The sequence below is a fragment of the Bos indicus genome, chromosome 17, assembly GCF_029378745.1.
Source record: "Bos indicus isolate NIAB-ARS_2022 breed Sahiwal x Tharparkar chromosome 17, NIAB-ARS_B.indTharparkar_mat_pri_1.0, whole genome shotgun sequence".
NCBI lineage: Eukaryota > Metazoa > Chordata > Mammalia > Artiodactyla > Bovidae > Bos > Bos indicus.
This window is the reverse complement of record NC_091776.1, coordinates 40,874,956-40,897,085: the sequence shown is the minus strand read 5'-3', so window position 1 is coordinate 40,897,085 and position 22,130 is coordinate 40,874,956. Positions and strand designations below refer to the sequence as shown.

Sequence of the window (22,130 nt, the reverse complement as noted above, 5' to 3'; positions counted from 1 at the left end):
ATATTAGGTTTTTATGATTTTAAAAGGGGAAAGCAACAGAGAGGCAGAATTCCATATATTTTGTATGTTAAGAATCTGTGCAGACAATCGAGCCCTGAATACAAGGTCTTGTTTTAGGAATCTGATTTCTGGGTGATTTAGTTCTTGCAACAAAAAAATAAATGCATTTAGTTACTTTTCTGTTTCACTAGTTTTCTTGAGATTGAACTGAGTTTAAATAATCTCCACATTTCCTCAAGCATTAGCTAAGCGTGAAGCACTTGTGACTTCCTCCACCACAGACGACTCAAACAATCCAAACCATCAGTTCCACTTTAAAAAGTGTCCTTCTTTGTTCCGAAGCTTTGACTCATGGACAGGAACTTCTGCTTTCGAGGTCTGCCCAAGACTTCCGCTATGAAAATAGAAACTTCCAGACTCTTCCTGCCTCAATATTCCACTTTGAAAAACAGGAACCGACCTCAGCTTCAGAGGATCGTGAGGATGGGATCACTGCCAGGTTCCACAGACACAAAAAATCACATTTTGCCAATAAAGTGTTCATCACATCTGGGTGATGCAGTCCTGGGCCATTTAGTGTTTGCTAATGTAGATGAAGAAGCCATGAACTCTTGACTGGAGTAAGCTTCCTGCAGTCCAAAGCCCATCACATCACCCTTCTTCTTCAGACTTGTCAATGATTCTCCATGGTCTGTGGGATAAAGTCCATGTCTTTCCATGACACAAACCCAATCATTCTCCATTCTCCCCCTCCAACCGCTAATCTCCTTTTCCCAGAACTGTTTTCCAGGCACATGCTCTCTCCATATTTCTACACCCACCCATCTCTCACTTCATCCACAGTCTGACATTACTGCTTCTACATCTTTTTTCAATACCCCTAACTATCTCCCTAAATACACATCCCTCTCTGTGCCTGCGGGGTTCTCCAAAAATATCTCCATTGAGGTCTTTACCTGACCACTCTTGTAGGATAGGTTTGCTTAGCCACCTCCCGCCTTCCAAGCTGGGAGCTCTTGAGAACAGGGACTCATCACCAATCATCTTTGGTTCTCCAGCTCCTGACATAATGTCTAGACCAAGTATTCAAATATGCTGATGAATAAATGAGTGAATTTTTCAGAATCCCCCACTTTCCATCTCTAGACTGTAGGTTCTAAGCAATAGTCCATGGCCCCTGAATAAACACTTGGTTGATGTGACCTCCTAGTAAGTGGTGATTTCACTGTACTCAGAAAGTGAAGAGGAACTAAAGAGCCTCTTGAAGGTGGAAGAGAAGAGTGAAAAAGCTGGCTTAAAATTCAACATTAAAAACAAAGATTATGGCATCGGTCCCATCACTTCATGGCAAATAGACGGGGAAACAATGAAACAGTGAGAGACTTTATTTTCTTGGACTCCAAATCACTGCAGATGGTGACTGCAGCCATGAAATTAAAAGATGCTTGCTCCTTGGAAGAAAAGCTATGACACACCTAGACAGCGTATTAAGAAGCAGAGACATTACTTTGCCACCAAAGTCTGTATAGTCAAAGCTTTGGTTTTTCTAGTAGTCATGTATGGATGTGAGAGTCAGACCATAAAGAAAGCTTAGTGCTGAAGAACTGATGCTTTTGAACTGTGGTGTTGGAGAAGACTCTTGAGAGTCCCTTGGACTGCAAGGAGATCAAACCAGTTAATCTTAAAGGAAATCAGTCCTGAATATTCATTGGAAGGACTGATGCTGATGCTGAAGCTCCAATACTTTTGGCCACCTGATGTGAAGAGCTGACTCACTGGAAAAACCCTGATGCTGGGAAAGATTGAGGGCGGGAGGAGAAGGGATGGACAGAGGATGAGATGGTTGGATGGCATTACCAACTCAACAGACATGAGTTTGACCAACTCTGGGAGATGGTGCAGGACAGGGAAGCTTGGTGTGCTGCAATCCATGGGGTCACAAAGAATTGGACATGACTGAGCAACTGAACAACAACAGTATAAATGGATCAAAAAGAATTAGAGGCCCTGAGAAGTAGAAGTGGGGGCGTCAAGGGGTTCCAGGCCCTCATTCTACCATCCAGCCCCACATCTCCATAATTCTCTGAGACTGGGAATGATAAACACAGGAGTGGTGCAGATGCATTGCCTCACTCCTTGGGACCCAAAATCAGTGTCTTGAGAAGGGGACAGTTAAGGCATCCTGTCTCCATTCGGGAATTATACCAAAAGGCCATGGAGGTAGCAGGTTCTGATGTGGACGCTGATTACCTGGGAAGGCCCAGCCCCACCCGCTGAGAATCCATTAAGGCGAGAGGGTAATGGCGAAGGCTCATACAGTGATGAGGATGAGGCTGGGTCCCAGCCCCACTGCACACGACCTGCCAGCCTTTGGAGGACACGTTTACTCTCTGAGCCTCGTTTTCCCCACAGGAAACCTGTTCAAGACTAACTGGTGTGTGTGGCTGCCATACAATTTGGTGACATGAACGTAAAGTGCCTTGCACTCCATAAACAGGAAAGACTGGGATCATCCACCATCCACCCCAAGCACCTTCATTAAATGACAACATGAAGTGCCTGTTTATTTAGTTCACATAAACATCAATTTAGAGAAACAAACTAAGAAAATCTAAGGAGACATTATTACGAAGAGCTGAATTAGCTTAGAAACCAAATGAAAATAACAGGTAGCAATCACTGAGTGTCCTTTTGAGAGGGGTGGCGCTGTTATATATATTTTATACACATCAGCTCACTCAATGCTCACACCTCGATGAGGTTAGTACCATTACCAATATCTTGATACTCTTGAAAAAATAAGGCAGAAAAAGATTAAGTCATTTCTCCTAGACCACACAATTCTCAGGTGGTAGAACACGGCTTCAAATTCAGGGAGTCTAGACTGCCAGTCGTTATGAGCTGAACTGTGTTCCTCCAAAATTCACATGCTGAAGTCCCAACCCCAGCACCTCAGAAGGTGACTGCATTTGGAGAAAGAGGCAATTAAGAGTGGTCCTAATGCAGTACTCTTGCCTGGAAAATCCCATGGACGGAGCCTGGTGGGCTGCAGTCCATGGAGTCCCTATGAGTCGGACACGACAGAGTGACTTCACTTTCACTTTTCACTTTCATGCATTGGAGAAGGAAATGGCAACCCACTCCAGTGTTCTTGCCTGGAGAATCCCAGGGACCGGGGAGCCTGGTGGGCTGCCGTCTATGGGGTCACACCGAGTCGGACACGACTGAAGCGACTTAGCAGCAGCAGCAGCAGCAATGCAGTATGACTCATGTCCTTAGAAGAAGAGATCTGGGGACTTCCCTAGGGGTTCAGCTGGTAAACATTTCGCCTGAAATGCGGGAGAAATGTTCGATTCCTGAGTTGGGAAGATCCTCTGGAGAAGGGAAAGGCTACCCACTCCAGTATTCTGGCCTGCTTGGAGAATTCCATGGACTATAGTCCATGGCGTCACAAAGAGTCGGACACGACTGAGCGACTTTCACTTTCACTGATGGTCCAGTGGTTAAGGCCTCTCCTTCCAATGCAGGGGATGCAGGTTCAATCCCTGCTCAGGGAGCTAAGACCCACATGCCTCTTGGCCAAAAAACCAAAACATAAAACAGAAGCAATAAAACCTGTGCACATAAAAAAAGAATCCTAAAAAAACTTTTTTGAAAAATTTTAATTTTTTCTAAAAAAAGAAAAAGAGATTTGGACCCAGTGAGGTAATGCAATGGGCCCAGGATCACACAGTTAAGCTCATAGGAGGACGCAGTGAGAAGGTGGCTGTCTACAAGCCAAGGAAGAGGCCTCAAAGAAACCAAACCAGACGACACCTTGACCTAGAACTTCCAACCTCCAGAACTGTGAGAAATAAAGGTTTAAGCCATCCAGTCTGTGGTATTTTGTGGTATCAGCCCTAGCAAACAGAAATGCCAGTCCACTCTGTGAATTGCAAGGCTATTTGAATTTAAAACTCTACAGCTTCTTCCTCATGTTTAGAGTCACAAATAGAAAGTACATGCTACAAATTACAACCAAACAACTGAAATGTCAATATTTGCCCATTAACTGAGGTCAGCACCTATGTAGTCCTTAACCCACCTAGAGACAGCAACAGATTCAGTCCCAATAGAAAGGTCATGACCGTGGGCTCAGGCTCAAGCTGACTGAATCTTGAGCAGGGGTCATATAAGGAACCCCTCCAGGCTATGAGCTGTCACGTGATCCAACCCTGGAAGCTCCAAGGGGACAGGGGTTCTTGACTGCTCTGCCCACTGATATAGCCCCCAGTGAAGAATGGCTGGCACATAGCAGGTGCTCAATAAATATTTCTTAAAAGAAAAAAGGATAATGTGATGCTGGAGAAGGAAACAGACTGCATGGAACTGAGGAACATGCCATTTTCAGGCTGTGAGGACTGTGGCAACTATTAGCCACTGACCCTTCTATGCCAGCTTCGTGGGAGATCCAGGGGCACCTTCCAGAGGAACAGCAGAGAAGGCTCCCAGGTTCCCCTACTTGGCCAATGAAAGTATGTAGTGAGCAAACAAGAAAATAGCAGAGCTAAGCGCTGCTTGGAGCCCATGCTCAGTAAACCTGTGTGTGAAGCCGACCAACTCAATTTGATTGCTAAAGAAATAAAACCCTTAAGGCTTTTCTGATAAAGAACACAACATGTTTTCCTTCCAGCTCCTCAAAAATAAGACATGATTCCTATACTCTTGAGTTAATATTTTAAGAAAGTTTGCACCCTGTGGCCAAGATGTCTAGGATTTTGAAGTCAGGGTGTTTCCAAGTTGTATGGGCATCTGGGTGATTCTTATAACTCCCTGAAAAACACCTCTGTCCTTACCTGAGAGCTTGAGACAACATGAATTGTGCAGCTGCGATCTCCCTGCCCTGGCAGTCGCACTGTCAGCCAGCAACTCATAGCACTGCTCACATGGACTCGAGAGGACAGTGGAAAATACACAGCATATTTCTCCTGCTTTATGATAAGACGAGGTGGTACAAGGCGGAGAACAGTGAGCAACTTGGGATTTACAATGAATTTAAATGGAAGTTGGTGGGGTGCTTGCAGTTTGTCATCCAAGCAGCCTTGACACACGCAATTCCTGGAACTACCTTAATTCAGTCTGACATCTCTGTGGCAGTAAAGCAGCATCCTAAAAATAAAGCAAACATAATGCATCTTCCATGCTAGGCATGAAAAATAGTAGGATGCTTAAATGCTACCAAAATGGTAGCCCTTGGGATTCATTTGCGTAGCTGGGCAGACTGCCACAAAGGTTGGCCAAGCTGCTAAGTGGAGGACCACAGGGGCTGCTGGGTTCCTCTGCTCTTTACGTGGACATAATCTGCTTTGTCTTGCCTTAGATACATATTTGAAATATTTTATTAAAAACTTATCTAAATGTATCAACACCACACAGTATCTGGTGACCTCTGTCATGATTGATGACTTTCCCAAGGTCAGTTTGGCAGAAAACATACTAATGTGTTTAGTCACAAGAAGACCTGGGAGGCATTGGCTTGTATTTAAACAACAATAAGCCTTGTAGCCGTGTTTAAAGTAGTATGCTCATACTTCCCTTGAGTGAAAATTAGTATCTATATTAAATGGTTGAGTTGAAAAAATAGGTTAAATAGACAGGTTGGCATAATGGTAAATTAGAAATCACCAGGTTAAAATTTGCACATTACTGTCACTATCTCACGATTATATCAAGTTATGTTTGAGCGGTATTGTGGGTAAGAAAGCAACATGGGAGACTAGTATCAGACAGATCTGGGTTCAAATTCCACTTCCACTGCTCACTAGCTATATACCCTTACCAAGTCTCAGGATTCTCTGCTGTGTGGAATTGTTAAGTAATGCAACAGATAAATGATATCAAATGCAGTATAGATGTTCTGTGATACATAACACTAGATTCCTTATAGACTCACAACTAAAAAAATATTTCATTATTGCAAACATGGATTTTTTTTTCAAAGCTTTTGATGCTATCTTTCAATTCAGTTTTGTATTTCCCGCACAGGTATCATAGGATGGGACTCTGGCCCAGTGATCATGGCTAGACTTTGTAGGATGGTCCCCTCCTGAACCATCCCTACCTAATTACAACCTTACGCTTCCCCAAGTACACCCTTCTTATTTTCTAGGATATATTTGGAGTGACACCTGTCAGAAAATAGTTCAGTACACCATTCAGGGCCAGTATACCTGCTAATTTCACATACATCTATTTTGGGATTCAAGGAGAGACATCTAGAATTCATCAAGTTGTATAACCAAGAACCTGCCCCAGATGAACCTTAGCTAGTGGCTCTGGGATGACAGGATCACTTCTGTCAGTTTTACAAACAGACAAATAAAGAAATGCCTGGAGCTTTATCAGTGGGACCTTTTGTCTTCGGACTGAATGGGCAAAAAGCTTCATCTGAGGGGCTGCGACAGGCCCATCATTCAATCACAGCCTCTGATGCTCTTTTACATCTCCCTTTGCATCTTATGGACCCTTTTTACATCAGGGTAATTTATATGACTTTGAGAAAAGGTATTTAACTACGCTAGGCCTCTCCTTCCACATCCACACAATGTCTCATAGAGTACCTGTCATAAATAATGAGATAATACGCACACGGTACGTACGACTGTGCCTGGTACGTAGTGACACTCAGTGTTATGCTTGCTATGGTTACAGTGCTGTCTCCTTAAGAAATGAAATAGCCCATATTTGGGCATCAGCATGCAAGTCATCAGCATCTAGTCGTGCTAGATAACTGACTAACGAGTACATGAATAGGTTGTGGTGATGTGGAAAGAAGACACACTTAATTAAGGCCCCTGAAATGATTTGGTGAGGAAAGCAGATGATAAACAGGAAGTTACAAGACAAGTGCTTGAATTCTTCCTGGAAAATAAACTCATTGTATGACCTTGAGCTGCTTTCTTCTTATCTTTCTTTCTTCTCAAAATTGAAAGTGTCTCCTGCATAGGTTTCTTTGAAAGATTAACTGAGATAAGCAAAATATCTGCATTCATCACACAAGATACACTAGCCATGTTCTTGTTACCAAGCATAAATTCATTTTCACAAACATTCATCAAAAGTCAGAGAAGAAAACAACACTTAGAGCAGATTACTTATAGGACTGTCTCCCTAACCACTCTCCCGGATATTAAAAGCTTTACTCCCAGACCAAGCCAGATCATCAGAAAAATACATACCTGAGTTACAGAAAACTCACGATCAAATTACATTACAGTATGAGGTTGCTTCCCAGGTGGCCCAGTGGTATGAGGCCACCGTACATTATGGTATGAGGTCATGTACATTATGGTATGAGGCCACCGTACATTATGGTATGAGGTCATGTACATTATGGTATGAGGCCACCGTACATTATGGTATGAGGCCACGTATATTATGGTATGAGGCCACCATACATTATGGTATGAGGCCACCGTACATTATGGTATGAGGCCACCGTACATTATGGTATGAGGCCACTGTACATTATGGTATGAGGTCATATACATTATGGTATGAGGCCACCGTACATTATGGTATGAGGCCACATACATTACGGTATGAGGGGCTTCCCAGGTGACTCAGTAGTAAAGACTCCGCCTGCCAAAAGAGGAGATGCAGGAGACATTGGTTCAATCTCTGGGTTGGGAAGATACCCTGGAGGAGAAAATGGCAACCCACTCCAATATTCTTGCCTGGAAAATGCCATGGACAGAGGGGCCTGGCGGGTTACAGTCCATGGGGTTGCAAAGAGTTGGATACAACTAAGTGACTGGGCACATGAGGTTGCAGACCATATTATATTGATGGTCCTCACAAGAATAAGCTCCATAAACCTTATTATTTGCATAATTCAGAGGCTGCCAAGGACATTTTTCATTACCCTTTTCAATGAGCTATTTATAAGATACTGCAGGAGAAAGACCAGCCTGGATTTAGAACAAAAAATGTTGTCCTGAGTTTTGAAAGCCTGAAGCAAATATAGATTTACTGTTTAGAGTCAGTGGAACAATCCAAAAATGCATTCTTACATTTATTCAAAAATATTTGCTGAGCACCTACTATGTGCCAGACTCTCCACTGGGATCCAGAAACACAGTGATGAGCAAGACGGGAGATATCTCTGCCTTCACAGACCTAAAGCCTAGTGGGATGGAAGAGATGATCAACAAGCAATTGTAGTTACAAAGCAGTGACACAGAATGAGCCAGAAGCAGATGCTGGGTACCTAGATGAGATCTATCATCACTTTAGGTAGATGCAGAGGCTCATATAAAGCTAAGCTTGGACCAAGAGAGGCCTAGGAGCACCCTAGAGGGAAGATACACATATCTGTGGAAATCAAAGGGAGAAAGACACAAGTCAGGAAAAAGCTAGAGCTAGTACCAGGAACCTAAGACTGTGTTTCCCCTACCATGACCAGAACTGATCTATGTATATTCTTTACATCAGTACAATGTCTCCACGAATAGAATCATATTGTGCAGAGTGCTCATAACTATATCTAAATTAGGTCCTAGCCTCCTGAGGAAATTGGCCTGATTTTATGACTCTCCTAGAATAACTACATTCTAGGAGAAAGAATCAAAGAAAGAACAAAGAAATTTCTAGTATTACCTGAAATACGATCTTTGGTATTTAATTCATCACATAGAGAGTCATGTCAATGCAACCTTGCTGGTTTCTTTCCATAACCACTTACTTCTGAAAGGAGAGGGGAACACCAGTCTATACTGGGATTTTAAATGCCTCCTTCAAATTGAATGCAACTGCCTTCTTCATTTGCAAAGATGCTGGATACCTTAGAGGTATCCTGGCACCAAGAAGTTTCACTAAGCAAGAAGGACACCACAGTTTCAGTTCTAGTCCTGTCACATAACGAAATGTTATATATCCAGAGAAAACTAATTCAAAAAGACACATGCACCCCAGTGTTCATAGCAGCAGTATAAAAGCCAAGACATGGGAGCAATCTAAATGTTCATCAACAGAGGAATGGATAAAGATGTGGCACATATATACAGTGGAATATTCCTTAACCATAAAAAAGACTGAAATAATACCATTTGCAGCAATATGGATGGACCTAGAGATTATCGTACTAAGTACAATAAATCAGACAGAGAAAGACAAATATATGATATCACTTAGATGTGGAACCACCAAAAAAATGATACAAATGAACTTACTTACAAAACAGAAATAGATTCACAGACATAGAGAACAAATGTATGGTTACCAAAGAGCAGGGCATCAATTAAGAGTCTGGGATTAACAGATACACACCACTATATAGAAAATGGATAACCAACAAGGACCTACTGTATAGCACAGAGTATATTTTGTATATTCAAAATCTTTTAATAAACTATAATGGAAATGAATCTGAAAAGAATATATATGTGTATGTATAACTGAATCACTTTGCTGGACACCCGACACTATTACAACACTGTAAATCAACTACACTTCAATTAAAACAAAAAAGATGATAGATGAGGCTTGGAGGCTATATGAGTTCATTGAGGCTACTCAATGAAATTGGTACCTCATGTGCTTAGTGTAATAATAAGCTAAGCTAAGTCACTTCAGTCGTGTCCAACTTTGTGCAACCCCATAGACGGCAGCCCACCAGGCTCCGCTGTCCCTGGGATTCTCCAGGCAAGAACACTGGAGTGGGTTGCCATTTCCTTCTCCAATGCATGAAAGTGAAAAGTGAAAGTGAAGTCGCTCAGTCGTGTCCGACCTCAGCAACCCCATGGACTGCAGCCCACCAGGCTCCACCATCCCTGGGATTCTCCAGGCAAGAACACTGGAGTGGGTTGCCATTTCCTTCTCCATAGCCAATATTTACTGAAGGTTTTGGAGATGGAGATGGCATCCCACTCCAGTATTCTTGCCTGGAGAATTCCATGGACTGTGGAGTCTGGTGGACTACAATCCATGGGATCGCAAACAATGGGACACAACTGAGCGACTAACACACACACACACACTCTGAAGGTTTTCTATGGATTAACTAACAACAGCCTCATGAGGTGGGTATTGTTTCATGGAGGGTCACATGACTGGTAAATTCAAACTCAAGCGGTCTGGCTCCGGAGCCCAGGCTTCTAACTCTACTTCACTCTCCCAACTCCATCCAGCATTTTCCCAGGGAATCTAGAAGGACAGATCAGACTATGGTTCCTCGGGATACATTCAAGTGTGCATCACCTCTTCTGAAAGGCCTTTACAACGTGAAATGAATGGCAAGAGAGCCTTCCCTGGGAACCCTCTGTGCTGCTGGCCCAGGATAGCCTCAGTGTGTGCCTGCTGTCTCTGTGCCCTCCTGGATCTCCCTTATCTCCAAGAACTCCTGTCTGGAGGAAGTGATACAGCCACCTAAGCCCAAAGGCGAAGAGCTGATGTCAGGAAGTTTGCTGGGCCTGTGCTCAAAACCCAGCTTAGCCATGAACACAAGGCCAATTACTTTGCCTAACTAAGCCTCAGTATTCTCATCTACTAAGTGGAACTAATAATAGCACCTACCTGCTGGCACTGTTGTGAGAAACATAGGAATCGAGGTGTATATGGACTGTATGTCTCAATTTGTGTAGTGTTTAGCAAATAGCAAGCACCCGCTAAAAATGAGCTTTTACCAACATTTGATTGAATGTTAGAGAAGTTTTCTCACATTGGCTTCCTCCTGGTGAAGACTCTGTGAACTTGAGACATGGAAACACACCTATGAATCTGAAGCACTTAGCCATAAACCAGGATGAGTAAGGAATGACCAGTCTTTCTAAGCAAATCACAGGTAGTTCAAAAAGTACCCATTCTAAAGCTAAATTACACTCCTGAAGTCATTAAAATGCAGTTTGGCTTTTGACCACTCCAAAGGCTTTAATGTATTCCAGTCCAGACTCCACAGGGCCTGGGCTGAAATGCTTTTACGGTGACAGGAGGGGGCTTCCCAGGTGACTCTAGTAGTAAAGAACCCGCCTGCCAATGCAGGAGACATCATCGAGGCCGGTTTGACCCCTGAATTGGGAAGATCCCCTGGAGGAGGGCATGACAACCCATTCCAGTATTCTTGCCTGGAGAATCCCACGGAGAGGGGAGCCTGGTGGGCTCCATGGGGTCCATGGGGTTGCAAAGAGTCAGACTTTGCATTCACTGAAGTGACCTAGCACGCACTCACATGGTGAGATGAAGTAAATCAATAGCCTTTGAGCTTACAATGTCTTTAGGGTTCTTTTTAGCAGCTGGCTGTACACCCTGGGACTTGACAAAGTGTTTATCACCTGACGGCATCTGGACACTCAGGTTCCATAAACCAGAGTCATGGACTTGGAGAAACCACCAGCTGATTAGTGCATCTATGGAACAAATTACCTCTTTTGATCTCATTAGCTTTGTAAATGAAAGCAATTAAATCCATTGTGAAAAATGAAGGTGTTGAATCTAACATGATCTGGCTCTGGGCCTCTTAGAAAGATTCCATCTGCAGAAAAAAGATAACCCACCCCCTACCCCCACCTTACTTTTAAAAACTTCCCATCCACAGCATTCTACTTACTTCCATAGTAGTATCCTACTTAACAATATGCCTGACTGTCTGCAAGTTCTTTTCTTCCACCCCACCTTCCACTCCTCGTCACTGAAATTGCCACTGGCTTTAATTAGGTTTAATAAACCTCTGGGAAGCAAGGTCAGGGACACAGAGAGCTCAGATTACCGCAGTGGGAGCTTTCTCTTGCCTGTGGAGGACAGCTTGCATCCTCCCAAAGCTGGGAAAATCAAGGATGCCAACCACGTGGATAGACACGCTGCTGCTGCTGTCCAAATGGGAACCGTGGGTGGAGAAAATCATTTAGAAAAAGAGAGGGAGGCAAAGAGAAAATCAAGCCCAATCCCCGACAGCTGCAAATAAGGAAGCCTGGGAAAGGGTTACCTTGGATGAACTCAGACTTCCTGCTCACAGAGGGCAGGGTCCGGTTGAGTCCCAGGATCCTGTCCAGGTGGAAGGCAAACACCTCGCTCATGTCCAGAGACTGCTTGAGCAGCCCGCAGGGGCTGGGACCGCAGGCGGGCACCGAGGGCCGGGTAGTCCCCTCCAGCACCAGCAGGCGTGCTCCGCTCCTGGACTGGGCCGGCTGTAGACCCGCCACGGCGCCGTTGGCCAGCAGGCGCATCTGGCCGATGTCTTCTTTGCTCAGCCACGATGGGGCGCTCTCGCTGTAGATCCTGATGTTGCTCTCCCCAGCCAGGGGCAGCTGCACATCTGCGCCCCCACCTCGTGCTCTTGGACCCTGGATCCACCTCCAGGGTCGCTCCCCAGCCTTGGCCAGGTTTCCTCCTGGGACGTGCCCGGGCACTTCAGAATCCACTGCCCTTGCAGCTACCTGAGGCCGAAGGGATGGTCCCACCAAAGCCTCGGGCCCTGGGACTCTCGAAGCCACCGCGTACTTTTTCCTGCGCTTCGGTTTCACTGTGCCACGGATGTTGGCTGGCTTGCTGCGCTTCGAGCGCAGGGTGATGTACACCACGTTGGGCTGCAGCGTGGTGCCATTGCCCTGGGACTCGGGAGGGGCCAGCGTGCCATCCAGGGGTATCTCAGGGAAGGGGGCCTCGGTGGCAGCCCGGCTCCGGTGCGGCCCCTTTCCTGCCGGCCTTGCGTGCTGGACAGAGGCGCGCCCCACCTGACTGACCAGGAAGCCCAGGTAGATGGCGCAGGCGGTGCCCAGCAGGAGGTTCCTCCGCGTCCTGGGGCGCCGACTGCTCCAGAGTTTCCGCACCCTCGGGACGCACAGGGAGCAGAGGAACCAGTTTATGAGCTGCCCTGGCTTGTTCGAGCAGCTCATTTCTCCGCGGTGTCCACATGCTGAACAGAGTTTAAACTCGGCCGTTGGTGCCTGCTGACATGAAGCATGGTTTTCTGAACGCAGCTGTCGCCTCCGCTCAGGTGTTTAAGTGGTCTCCAGTGGGTCGAGGTGGAAGTTAGGCGTTGGTGATGGAGCCGGGAAGGCTTCTGACACTGGCCACAACAAACCTTTTACACCCCCATTAGTCTCCCCAAGGAGAAGTCTGACTAGTTCCTGGGAATGAATGGAAAGAGTGCACTGAGTCACAGTCTCAAACTCCCGTTCAGTTCCTCCACAAGAGGAAATTTTTAAAAAACGGGACCCTTTCCTTTCATTACTGTCACCACTAAATGAATTTTTAAATGGAGTTAAAAAACAAACAAGATAGATCTATACATTTGATATTCAGTTGCAATTAGTGAAAACAAACTACCAAAATCCAAGACTGTTTTATAACTTGTAGCTAGAGTCTTTTAATTTGATCCTGAAGGAAAAGCATTAAAATTGGACAAATCCAGTTTTTTCTCTTTGAAATTAAAAAGTGATTTAAGAAAAGCAACAAAGGGTTTTAAAAATCTATAGCTATCTTCTATTTATTTTTAGAAGTCTTGCATTAATTAACTGGGCAGAAGCTCCAAATATTAACATTCAAAATCAGAAATATATTCTCTTAATCTGATGGTACAATCTTTTCTTCATAATACATTTCATTATCTTACATTAAGAGTCATTATACTATAAAGCCATACGTGTTCACGTATCTTGGAAGTAATTACATTTATTCGGTCATACACACACAAACATAAACACAAAACACGCATCTAACTGCTTTTTATTCCTTTTCTTTCCACCAAATTCAGCTGAAAGAAAACCCAAAGCTCTCTAGCTGTCTTTTTTCACGTTATTAAAAAGAAGAAGAACTGGTAAGCAATGTTACTTACACAGCTGGCCCCATGCTTGGCTCCAGGAAGAATGTAATCTCTGACTCTAATGCAAAGAACTTTTAAAGGCTGAGGCATGTAAGTAGAACATATTTCATGGTCAAGAGTGTTCCACATTTCAAATATTTCAGCTCAGCTTTAAAAGTTCCCTTTAAAACTACTGATCGCAAAGCAAAACGGATACTTGTTAACTGGCTGCTGACAACCCAATTTGAAGACGTGAGGGTTTTTTTTTTTTTTTTTTCATATTAAAAAAAATGAACTTTAATTTTAAATTCTGAAAAAAACAAATGCCGTCCAGAAGCAGTTTTCATTCAAATATTTCTCCACTTATTTTTAACCCCCGGGAGCCCTCTAGTGTCCTGTTTAGAAACAGACTCTTGGAATTCAAAGGCATTTGAGAGGGTTTGCTTAGCAGCAGTAGAATAAAGGCCTCCTGAGATGAATGCCATAACCCCAGAGGCCTGGGATTAGAGCATCGGAGTTCCCAGGGACTCACCTTTTCATCCTGGCTGTGGCCAGAGTCACATTGATCTCCCACCTCTTCTGAGAAGTGGCCTAGAAATTCATAAAAAGGTAAGAAAGGGTTAAGGCAAATGAAGGTTAAAATAGAACAGGCAAATAGGAGTACACATGGGTAGGAAGAGACGTTTACAGTGTGCTGTTGCACAGTACAACAGATCACAAAAAGAAAGTTGCGGATTCTCTCTGATTGGAGGTATTTAAAAAACAGGTTAGTGATTGGTTTAGGTGATTTGTGTGTCCCGGCACAGAGGCAAGGGTTGATGACCTCTGGGTCTCACTTAGATGTACCGTTTTTGCTTCTACAGCAAATAGAATCTAGAAGGCAAACAGGCAGGCACACTGGAAGCAGATAGGGAATGACTCCCCGCCCCGGAAAAGAAGGTTGTGATATGGGGGTTGGAGAAATTAGAGTATTGTCTGTAATCCTAAAAAGACTACATTTGACAATGCAAAAAAGATCAAGGCATTAGAATATATATAGAAGGAAAGAGTTAACTTCCAAGTAATGAAATACCGAAAATCATAATAGAACTGTTCCTTTAGCACTCAAACTCAGATCTTTCTTCCTCTTTAAAAGTTCTGCCATGTGGAGGAACGAGACAGGACAATTCCAGTACTGACAGAGGCCTAGAAATACCTGTAGATTCTGTCTAAGCTTAATTAGAATTTAAGCATCAAATTGATTTCCATTGTACTTCAATACTCTTTTTAAAATTTGTATTGGGGTATAGTTGATTGATGATGTTATGTTATTTTCAGGTGTACAACATAGTGATTTAGTTATACATATATATGCGTCTATTCTTATTCAGATTCTTTTCCCATTTAGGTTATTACAGAGTATCGAGTAGAGTTCCCTGTACTATACAGGAGGTCCCTGTTGGTTATCTACTTTATATATAGCAGTGTGTGCACGCCAATCCCAATCTCCCATTCTAGCCCTCCTCCCTACCTGTCCCCTACTGGTTATCATAAATTTATTCTCTAAATCGGTGAGTCTGTTTCTGTTTCATAAATAAGTTCATTTGTATCCTTTTTAGATTCTGCATATAAGCAATATCATATGATATCTATCTTTCTCTGATTTACTTCACTCAGTATGATAATCTCTAGGTCCATTTATATTCCTGCAAATGGCATTATCTCATTCTTTTTAATGGCTGATAATAGTCCACCACATATATATACCTCATCATCTTTATCTATTCCTCTGCTGATGGACATTTAAGTTGCTTCCATGTCCTGGATATTGTAAACAGCCATACAGTGAACACTAGGCTGCACGTAGTCTTTCAAACCATGTTTTTCTCCAGATATGTGCCCAGGAGTGAGATTGCTGGATTATATGGGAGCAATACTCTTTAAAGCATACCTCCATGAGCACAGAATTACTTTCTAGATAATAAATATTAACTTCTTGAAAGAAAGCTATAACAAAGCTGGTTTGTAAAATTATCTTGTTATTTTCTTGTATTTAGAAGAATAACTGACCCGAACTCTTCAAAAATAAAAGTTAGTGTTTGGCAAAGGCCAGGATATACTAAGGGGAAAGCTCCACTGTTCCCAAAACTTGTTTTTTTAGTGGATAAATGTATAGGAAGTAGAAATGAATTGTCTGAGTTAGTGAACTTGGTTGACTGTCCCTCTTCTCCCCACATTTTTGTCCCTGACACCTCACTGATCATCTCAGAGGCCCTTCCCAGCCTTGGCCTCCTGACAGGGAGTCACCATTGCCCCAAAGCAAAGATCTCTGGTAGAGTTAGGAACCAGCTCATAGAACCATGGTTGTAGCTAACATGCTGATATTAAAAATACACTGGATAAGCAATGCTCAGCAGTAAGAATCAGAAAACTTTTTTTGTTGTTTGTTTGTTTTAGTTTTAGGCTGCATCGGGTCTTTGTTTCTGCAGGGGCTTTTCTCTAGTTGCAGAGAGCAGGGGCTACTCTTCGTTGCAGTCCATGGGCTTCTCGTTGCAGTGGCTTCTCTTGCTGTGCAGCACAGGCTTTAGGTACACAAGCTTCAGTAGTTGCTGCAAGCAGGCTAAGTTGCCCCACAGTATGTGGAATCTTCCCAGATCAGGGATTGAACCTGCGTCCCCTGCGTTGGCAGGCAGATTATTTACCACTGAGCCACCAGAGAAGCCCCAGAAAGCAATTTGAATCATTCTTCCCACTGCCTATTCAAACCTGCTCTGTGGACTAGTATAGCGCTTTTCAACTCCTTTGCATAAAAATTCAGACATAACTTCTATAGTCAGACTTAGATTATATTTTTAATGTCTCTATTTTAGTCACAGATATACACATAAACTAATCAAAAGTTAGATTCTATGTAATAGTCAAGATGTTCACATTTATGTTTACAGCATTTCCCCTCTCTGGAAGCTTGCTATTCCTCAGAAAGTGTGGCCAAAATCTATAGAAAAAGGAGAAAGGAAATCCACAGGGGGTTGTTTTCTCTGTCTAGCCCCTCCTGTACCTGATCTCCCGCCCACTCACTCTGCCGTGAGTGGCTCTGGCTGTCCCAGAGGTGAAGGGTGATGGGGAGGCAAAGCTAACAGCAGAAACGGCCTTGCTTTCCTCTGACGCGATAAATTGGCATGCTGGCTCTCTGGACGGGGCAGGTGCTTAAAGCTGACCCTTGACCGGGGAGGGGGTGGTGCCCCGCCTTTGAAGATCATGGCCTCTCTGGCTGGCTGTTGATGTCTGCTCAGCCCTTTGGAATCTGACAGCCTACTGTTCCGCGGAGAGCTCCTTGTCTCTTCAGGCTGTCCTCTTGGGCAGCACCTAAGATGACCGGCAGGCTGACTTTCTCTTTTGGGCCTGTGTGTATTGCTCACAAGTGGTCCAACAGACAGAGCCACATCCTCTGCCCCAGAGACCTCAGGCTCCCCAGGGCAGCAGCTGCATTCCCAGGCCTGGTGAACCCACATTGAAATGTGTAACCATTCCCACCTTCTGTTCAAGGTTAAAATTGAAACTGAACACAAAGGTATTTTTTCCCATCAGGTATCATGGGCTCCAAAGAGTAGTTTCATTTACTTTTAGAAAAATAAGGCTGAATTCCTTGAATGAGTCATGGTTTGAAAATTTGCTGCCATGCTCTAATATCCACATATGCCACATAAAGACACATAGAACACTCAAAATATTTGCATTGCTATGAATATTATTAGCTCAGAGAGACTGATAGGATAATCCTCACACCTAACATTCTCTCTCCATTGAAAAATAAACCTATCAGGAGAGCAAAGTGGAAAAGTAGACAATGAGACAATGGTGTGGCCCATTAAAATAACCCACTAATTTTTTTATACATTTATGGAGAAGTAATGTGCGCAGGCACTGTGGTATGTGCTAATGTTCCACTTCTTTTTTTTCTTTTAACTCATATTGTACACTCTTTTTTTTTTTTTTTTTTTTGGCCTGTGCCACACAGCTTGTAGGATTTTGGTTCCCTGACCAGGGATTGAACCTGGGTCCCTGCAGTTAAAGAGCTGAGTCCTAACTACTGGATCTCCATGGAATTCCCTAATATTCTATCTCTTCACCTGCTGCTGCTAAGTTGCTTCAGTCGTGTCCAACTCTGTTCGACCCCATAGACGGCAGCCCACTAGGCTCCCCCGTCCCTGGGATTCTCCAGGCGAGAATACTGGAGTGGGTTGTCATTTCCTTCTCCAATGCATGAAAGTGAAAAGTGAAAGTGAAGTCGCTCAGTCGTGTCTGACTCTTAGTGACCCCAAGGACTGCAGCCTACCAGGCTCCTCCATCCATAGGATTTTCCAGGCAAGAGTACTGGAGTGGGATGCCATTGCCTTCTCCATTTCTTCACCTAGGTGGTATTCATTTGGGGATAGCTTCTTGGCTATCCATTTACTATTTGTGTATTTCCATACATATCTTATCCTTTAATAAAACTGAAAAAGATGGTGGGTAAACAAATACTCATTTATATTCTTTATATCATGATCATAGACACTATACCCTTATATAGAAAATGAGTAAGAGAGTAATACTTTTTTACATCTTTTTTAATTACAGTGAAGAATTTGTGGTTTACAATGATGAATTCATTGAAGTGAAGTGAAATGAAATGAAAGTTGCTCAACTGTGTCTGACTCATTGTGACCCCATGGACTATGCAGTAGCTGGAATTCTCCAGGCCAGAACACTGGAGTGGGTAGCCTTTCCCTTCTCCAGGGGATCTTCCCGACTAAGGGATCGAACTGCATTGCAGGCGGATTCTTTGCCAGCTGAGCCACCAGGGAAGCCCGATGTATTCATTATTTCAAAATTAAATAAAAAGTTAAAGAACAATGAAATCACTGAAAATTTGAAAAAAAAAAAAAAAAGATACCTATATTCCATCCAGCTCCCCAGAGATTCCCCTTAATTTCTGTGAGAAAGAGCCCAGAAATTCACAGTTTGAAAAAGTCTAGTGTGAAAGGTTATAAATCAGGCTTCTAAAAGTTAAATGCCTAGTTTCAGAAACAAATTTAAACTTATCTACAGTCAAGTGGAACATCTTAGGTTTCACTGGCCATGAAATAATCTTTAAATCTTTCAAGGCTTCCCAGGAAAAGATACACGTGTGGAAAGACTGTTTGTCCTTTACCTGAGAGAAGTCCAGGACCAGAGCAGATGGTGAGGAGGGCTCTCCTTTCCGCACATCTGTCAAGTATGCTATTTGCTGCTGACGTGGGCGCAAGCTCACCCACCAGACGGATCCCTAAGGGCCCCCGTCACTGAAAAGCTTAGCGGTAAACTTCTTGCTGTGCTTGACCCAGACTTGGTACATAAGGTACAGACCCACAGATGGATACTTGTTTCTGGTCTGAGGCAGGAGAAAGATGGGCCCCAGGCTAGATATTTACAACTGGCCTCCTGTTTACATTTCTTGGGGCAAGAAAAAGATGGACTTCGGGCCAGACACTTACAACCTGTTTGAATTTCCTGAAACGGGATAAGTGGGCTCCAGGTTAAGATACTTACAACCAGCTTCCTGTTTGCTCTCCGAAATGGCCATGACACCTGAAACAAGATAAATAGCCAGGCTTTGCTTCCTGTGGATACCTTAAGGTAATAATCACGGCAGGAATAGAGAGGGGCTAAATCTTGTTTGAGTCAAGGATCAAGAGGTCACATATTTCCCATCCTTGGAGCAAGGGAGACACTGCACATGCGCAGAAAGTCTCCTTGGGGGTCAAAAAGGAGGGGGCACCACCCCATAATAGGTGATGCTAATATCCCATAGGCCTCTGGGCTGGAATCTATCTTGGAAAAAATGTTGGGGAGGATCATAGAGCAGGTCAGGTGTGGGGGAAAAAAAAAAACAAAAACAGATAATTGGCTAAAGGTAAACAAAGACCCGAAAGAACCGCCCTATATAAAAAGGACTTAACTGCCTCCTACTAGGAGGGGACGCCCACACCCTTTCTCTTCCTGCATCTCTACCTTGCTATTGCTATTGCTAAGTCACTTCAGTCGTGTCCGACTCTGTGTGACCCCATAGATGGCAGCCCACCAGGCTTCCCCATCCCTGGGATTCTCTAGGCAAGAACACTGGAGTGGGTTGCCATTTCCTTCTCCAATGCATGAAAGTGAAAAGTGAAAGTGAAGTCGCTCAGTTGTGTCTGACCCTCAGCGACCCCATGGACTGCAGCCTTCCAGGCTCCTCTGTCCATGGGATTTTCCAGGCAAGAGTACTGGACTGGGGTGCCATTGCCTTCTCTGATCTCTACCTTAGTTCTGTCTTAACTAAAACTGTTTTTCTGTGTGCTTCCTCATTTGTGGTGCTGTGTCAGTAATAATAAACTTTGTACCTGCATTTACAGTTTTGCCTTTGCGAGACATGCATTTTTCAATGAGAGCAAAGATCCAGGGAAAAATAGCTTCTAGCCTCTAGCCCTTGCTGTTCTGATGGCTAGGATTTCTGGTTTTCATCCAGACTATGCAGGTTCAATTCCTGGGCAGGGAACTAAGATCTCGCTCACTGCTTCCTCTGTGAAATCCATTTGTGCTGACCAGATCTGTCCACTGAGTCCTGCCCTTTGCCTGCTGCCCTCCTGATCTCTAAGATCCGCAGCTCTTCTAGAGCTATAATCCTGGCTTTAGCCTCAGTTCTTGGGCCCGACTCCTGTCCTACTCGTCGTGGGGAATTTGCTAGCACCCTTATCACCGATCTTAACATCAGGCCTGGGCAGCAACAAGCTGGCCAGGCCTGTTGCTGAAACACCCTTAGCCTGATAAGCTTTGAAATTTTTTTATAGATGGGTTTAATTGGTACCAAGAAATTGGTGGTTCCTTCAAAAGTGATCCAAATTAGTTCTGTGTATTAATCACTCAGTCATGTCCGACTGTTTGCAACCCCATGGACTGTAGCCCACCAGGCTCCTCTGTCCATGAGATTTTCTAGACAGGAATACTGAAGTATATAGCCATTCCCTTCTCCAGGGGAACTTCCTGACCCAGGGATCGGACCCTGGTCTCCTGCATTGCAGGCAGATTCTTTACCATCTGAGCCATCAGGGAAGTCCTAGATCTGTCTCTAAACCTTTATAAAGAAGTTACAGGTTTTGTGTTGTATGTTCTAGAAATATGTGCACTTTCATCTGACACTTGATGACTCACAGTTAAGGACATCTTTCCTGTTGACTCAGGCCACCACATCTAGTCTCAGTAGGAGTTGTTGTTTGTTGTTTAGTCGCTAAGTCATGTGCAACTCTTAGAGACCCCACGGACTGTAGCCTTCCAGGCTCTGCTGTCCGTAGAACTTCCCAGGCAAGAATATAGGAGTGGGTTGCTATTTCCTTCTCTAGGGGATCCTTCTAACTCAGGGATCAAACGTGAGCCTCCTGCATGGGCAAGCAGATTCTTTACCACTGAGCCTCCTGGGGAGCCTTGTGAAAGAAAACCCAGTGTTGCCTCTGAGCTAGCCTTACAGATCTATGAAGTGGTGCTGAGTGTCCTAGATTCATCTCTCTTATGTGGCCAGGAAAGCCCCCAATAGGACTATTTCCAGGGAACAAACTACCCAGTCTTTCACGCACTGGATGTCCTCCCCTCGGTCCACTGTTACACCTGATGAAGAGTTACCCTGCTGTTTCTAGGTGTAGGAATCCCCCACAACAGTCCCTTTACCCTCATCTCACTAGGAACGCTGGTTCCATTTATTTAGAGTGTGTTTGTGTTAGGATGGCCCTGCCACACGATCGGAAACTGAGCAGTGTTTCCAGGAAGCAGATGAAATGTACTTCGACCAGTTTGACATCTGTTTGCAATAACAGATATTCATAGGGTTGTCATCTCACTTCTGAATAATTAGAGGATCTATGCATGTCATAGGCTTCCCTGGTGGCTCAGTGGTGAAGAATCCGTCTACAATGAAGGAGACGCGGGTTCAGTCCCTGAGTTGGGAAGATCCCCTGGAGAAGGAAACGGCAATCCACTCCAGTATTCATGCCTGGGAAATCCCATCGACAGAGGAGTCTGGCAGGCTACAGTCCATGGGGTCACAAGAGTCGGACACAATTTAGCGACTAAACCACCACCATTATAACCATGCATGTTATAATAATCAGCATCTGTTTTATAGTTTTAAAACCCAACGACACCCAGAGTCATGGTGGAGGAACAGAAAAAGTAGGTAAGTTGGAGGTAAGTTCTGTTTAAAAGCCCCAGACAGTCTAGACAACTAAGCTTCTCTGTTTCCACTGTGGATGCTGAAGGCCTCAATTCTCTGCTTCCTGCCCACACTCCAAGGCCACACAGAAGAAAGCCAAGACAGATAGACACACTG

At 44.0% G+C, this 22,130-nt stretch overlaps 1 protein-coding gene across 2 annotated transcripts in view; it reads right to left on the bottom strand.

The window, feature by feature from the left end:
* GASK1B (golgi associated kinase 1B) overlaps nucleotides 1–19,341 on the bottom strand; it is a 76,451-nt gene extending 57,110 nt beyond the window's left edge. The window contains exons 1-3 of one of the 2 annotated variants that reach the window (XM_019977564.2): nucleotides 19,325–19,341; nucleotides 14,307–14,365; nucleotides 11,957–13,100 (exon numbers count right to left, since the gene is read on the bottom strand). In XM_019977564.2, coding sequence (XP_019833123.2) covers nucleotides 11,957–12,866 — 910 coding nt within the window. In that variant the 5' untranslated portion in view covers nucleotides 12,867–13,100; nucleotides 14,307–14,365; nucleotides 19,325–19,341. Of the gene's footprint in view, nucleotides 1–11,956; nucleotides 13,101–13,807; nucleotides 14,035–14,306; nucleotides 14,366–19,324 lie in introns of those variants that run through there. The other variant, XM_019977563.2, reaches the window with a different exon arrangement.
* Nucleotides 19,342–22,130: the final 2,789 nt, after the last annotated feature.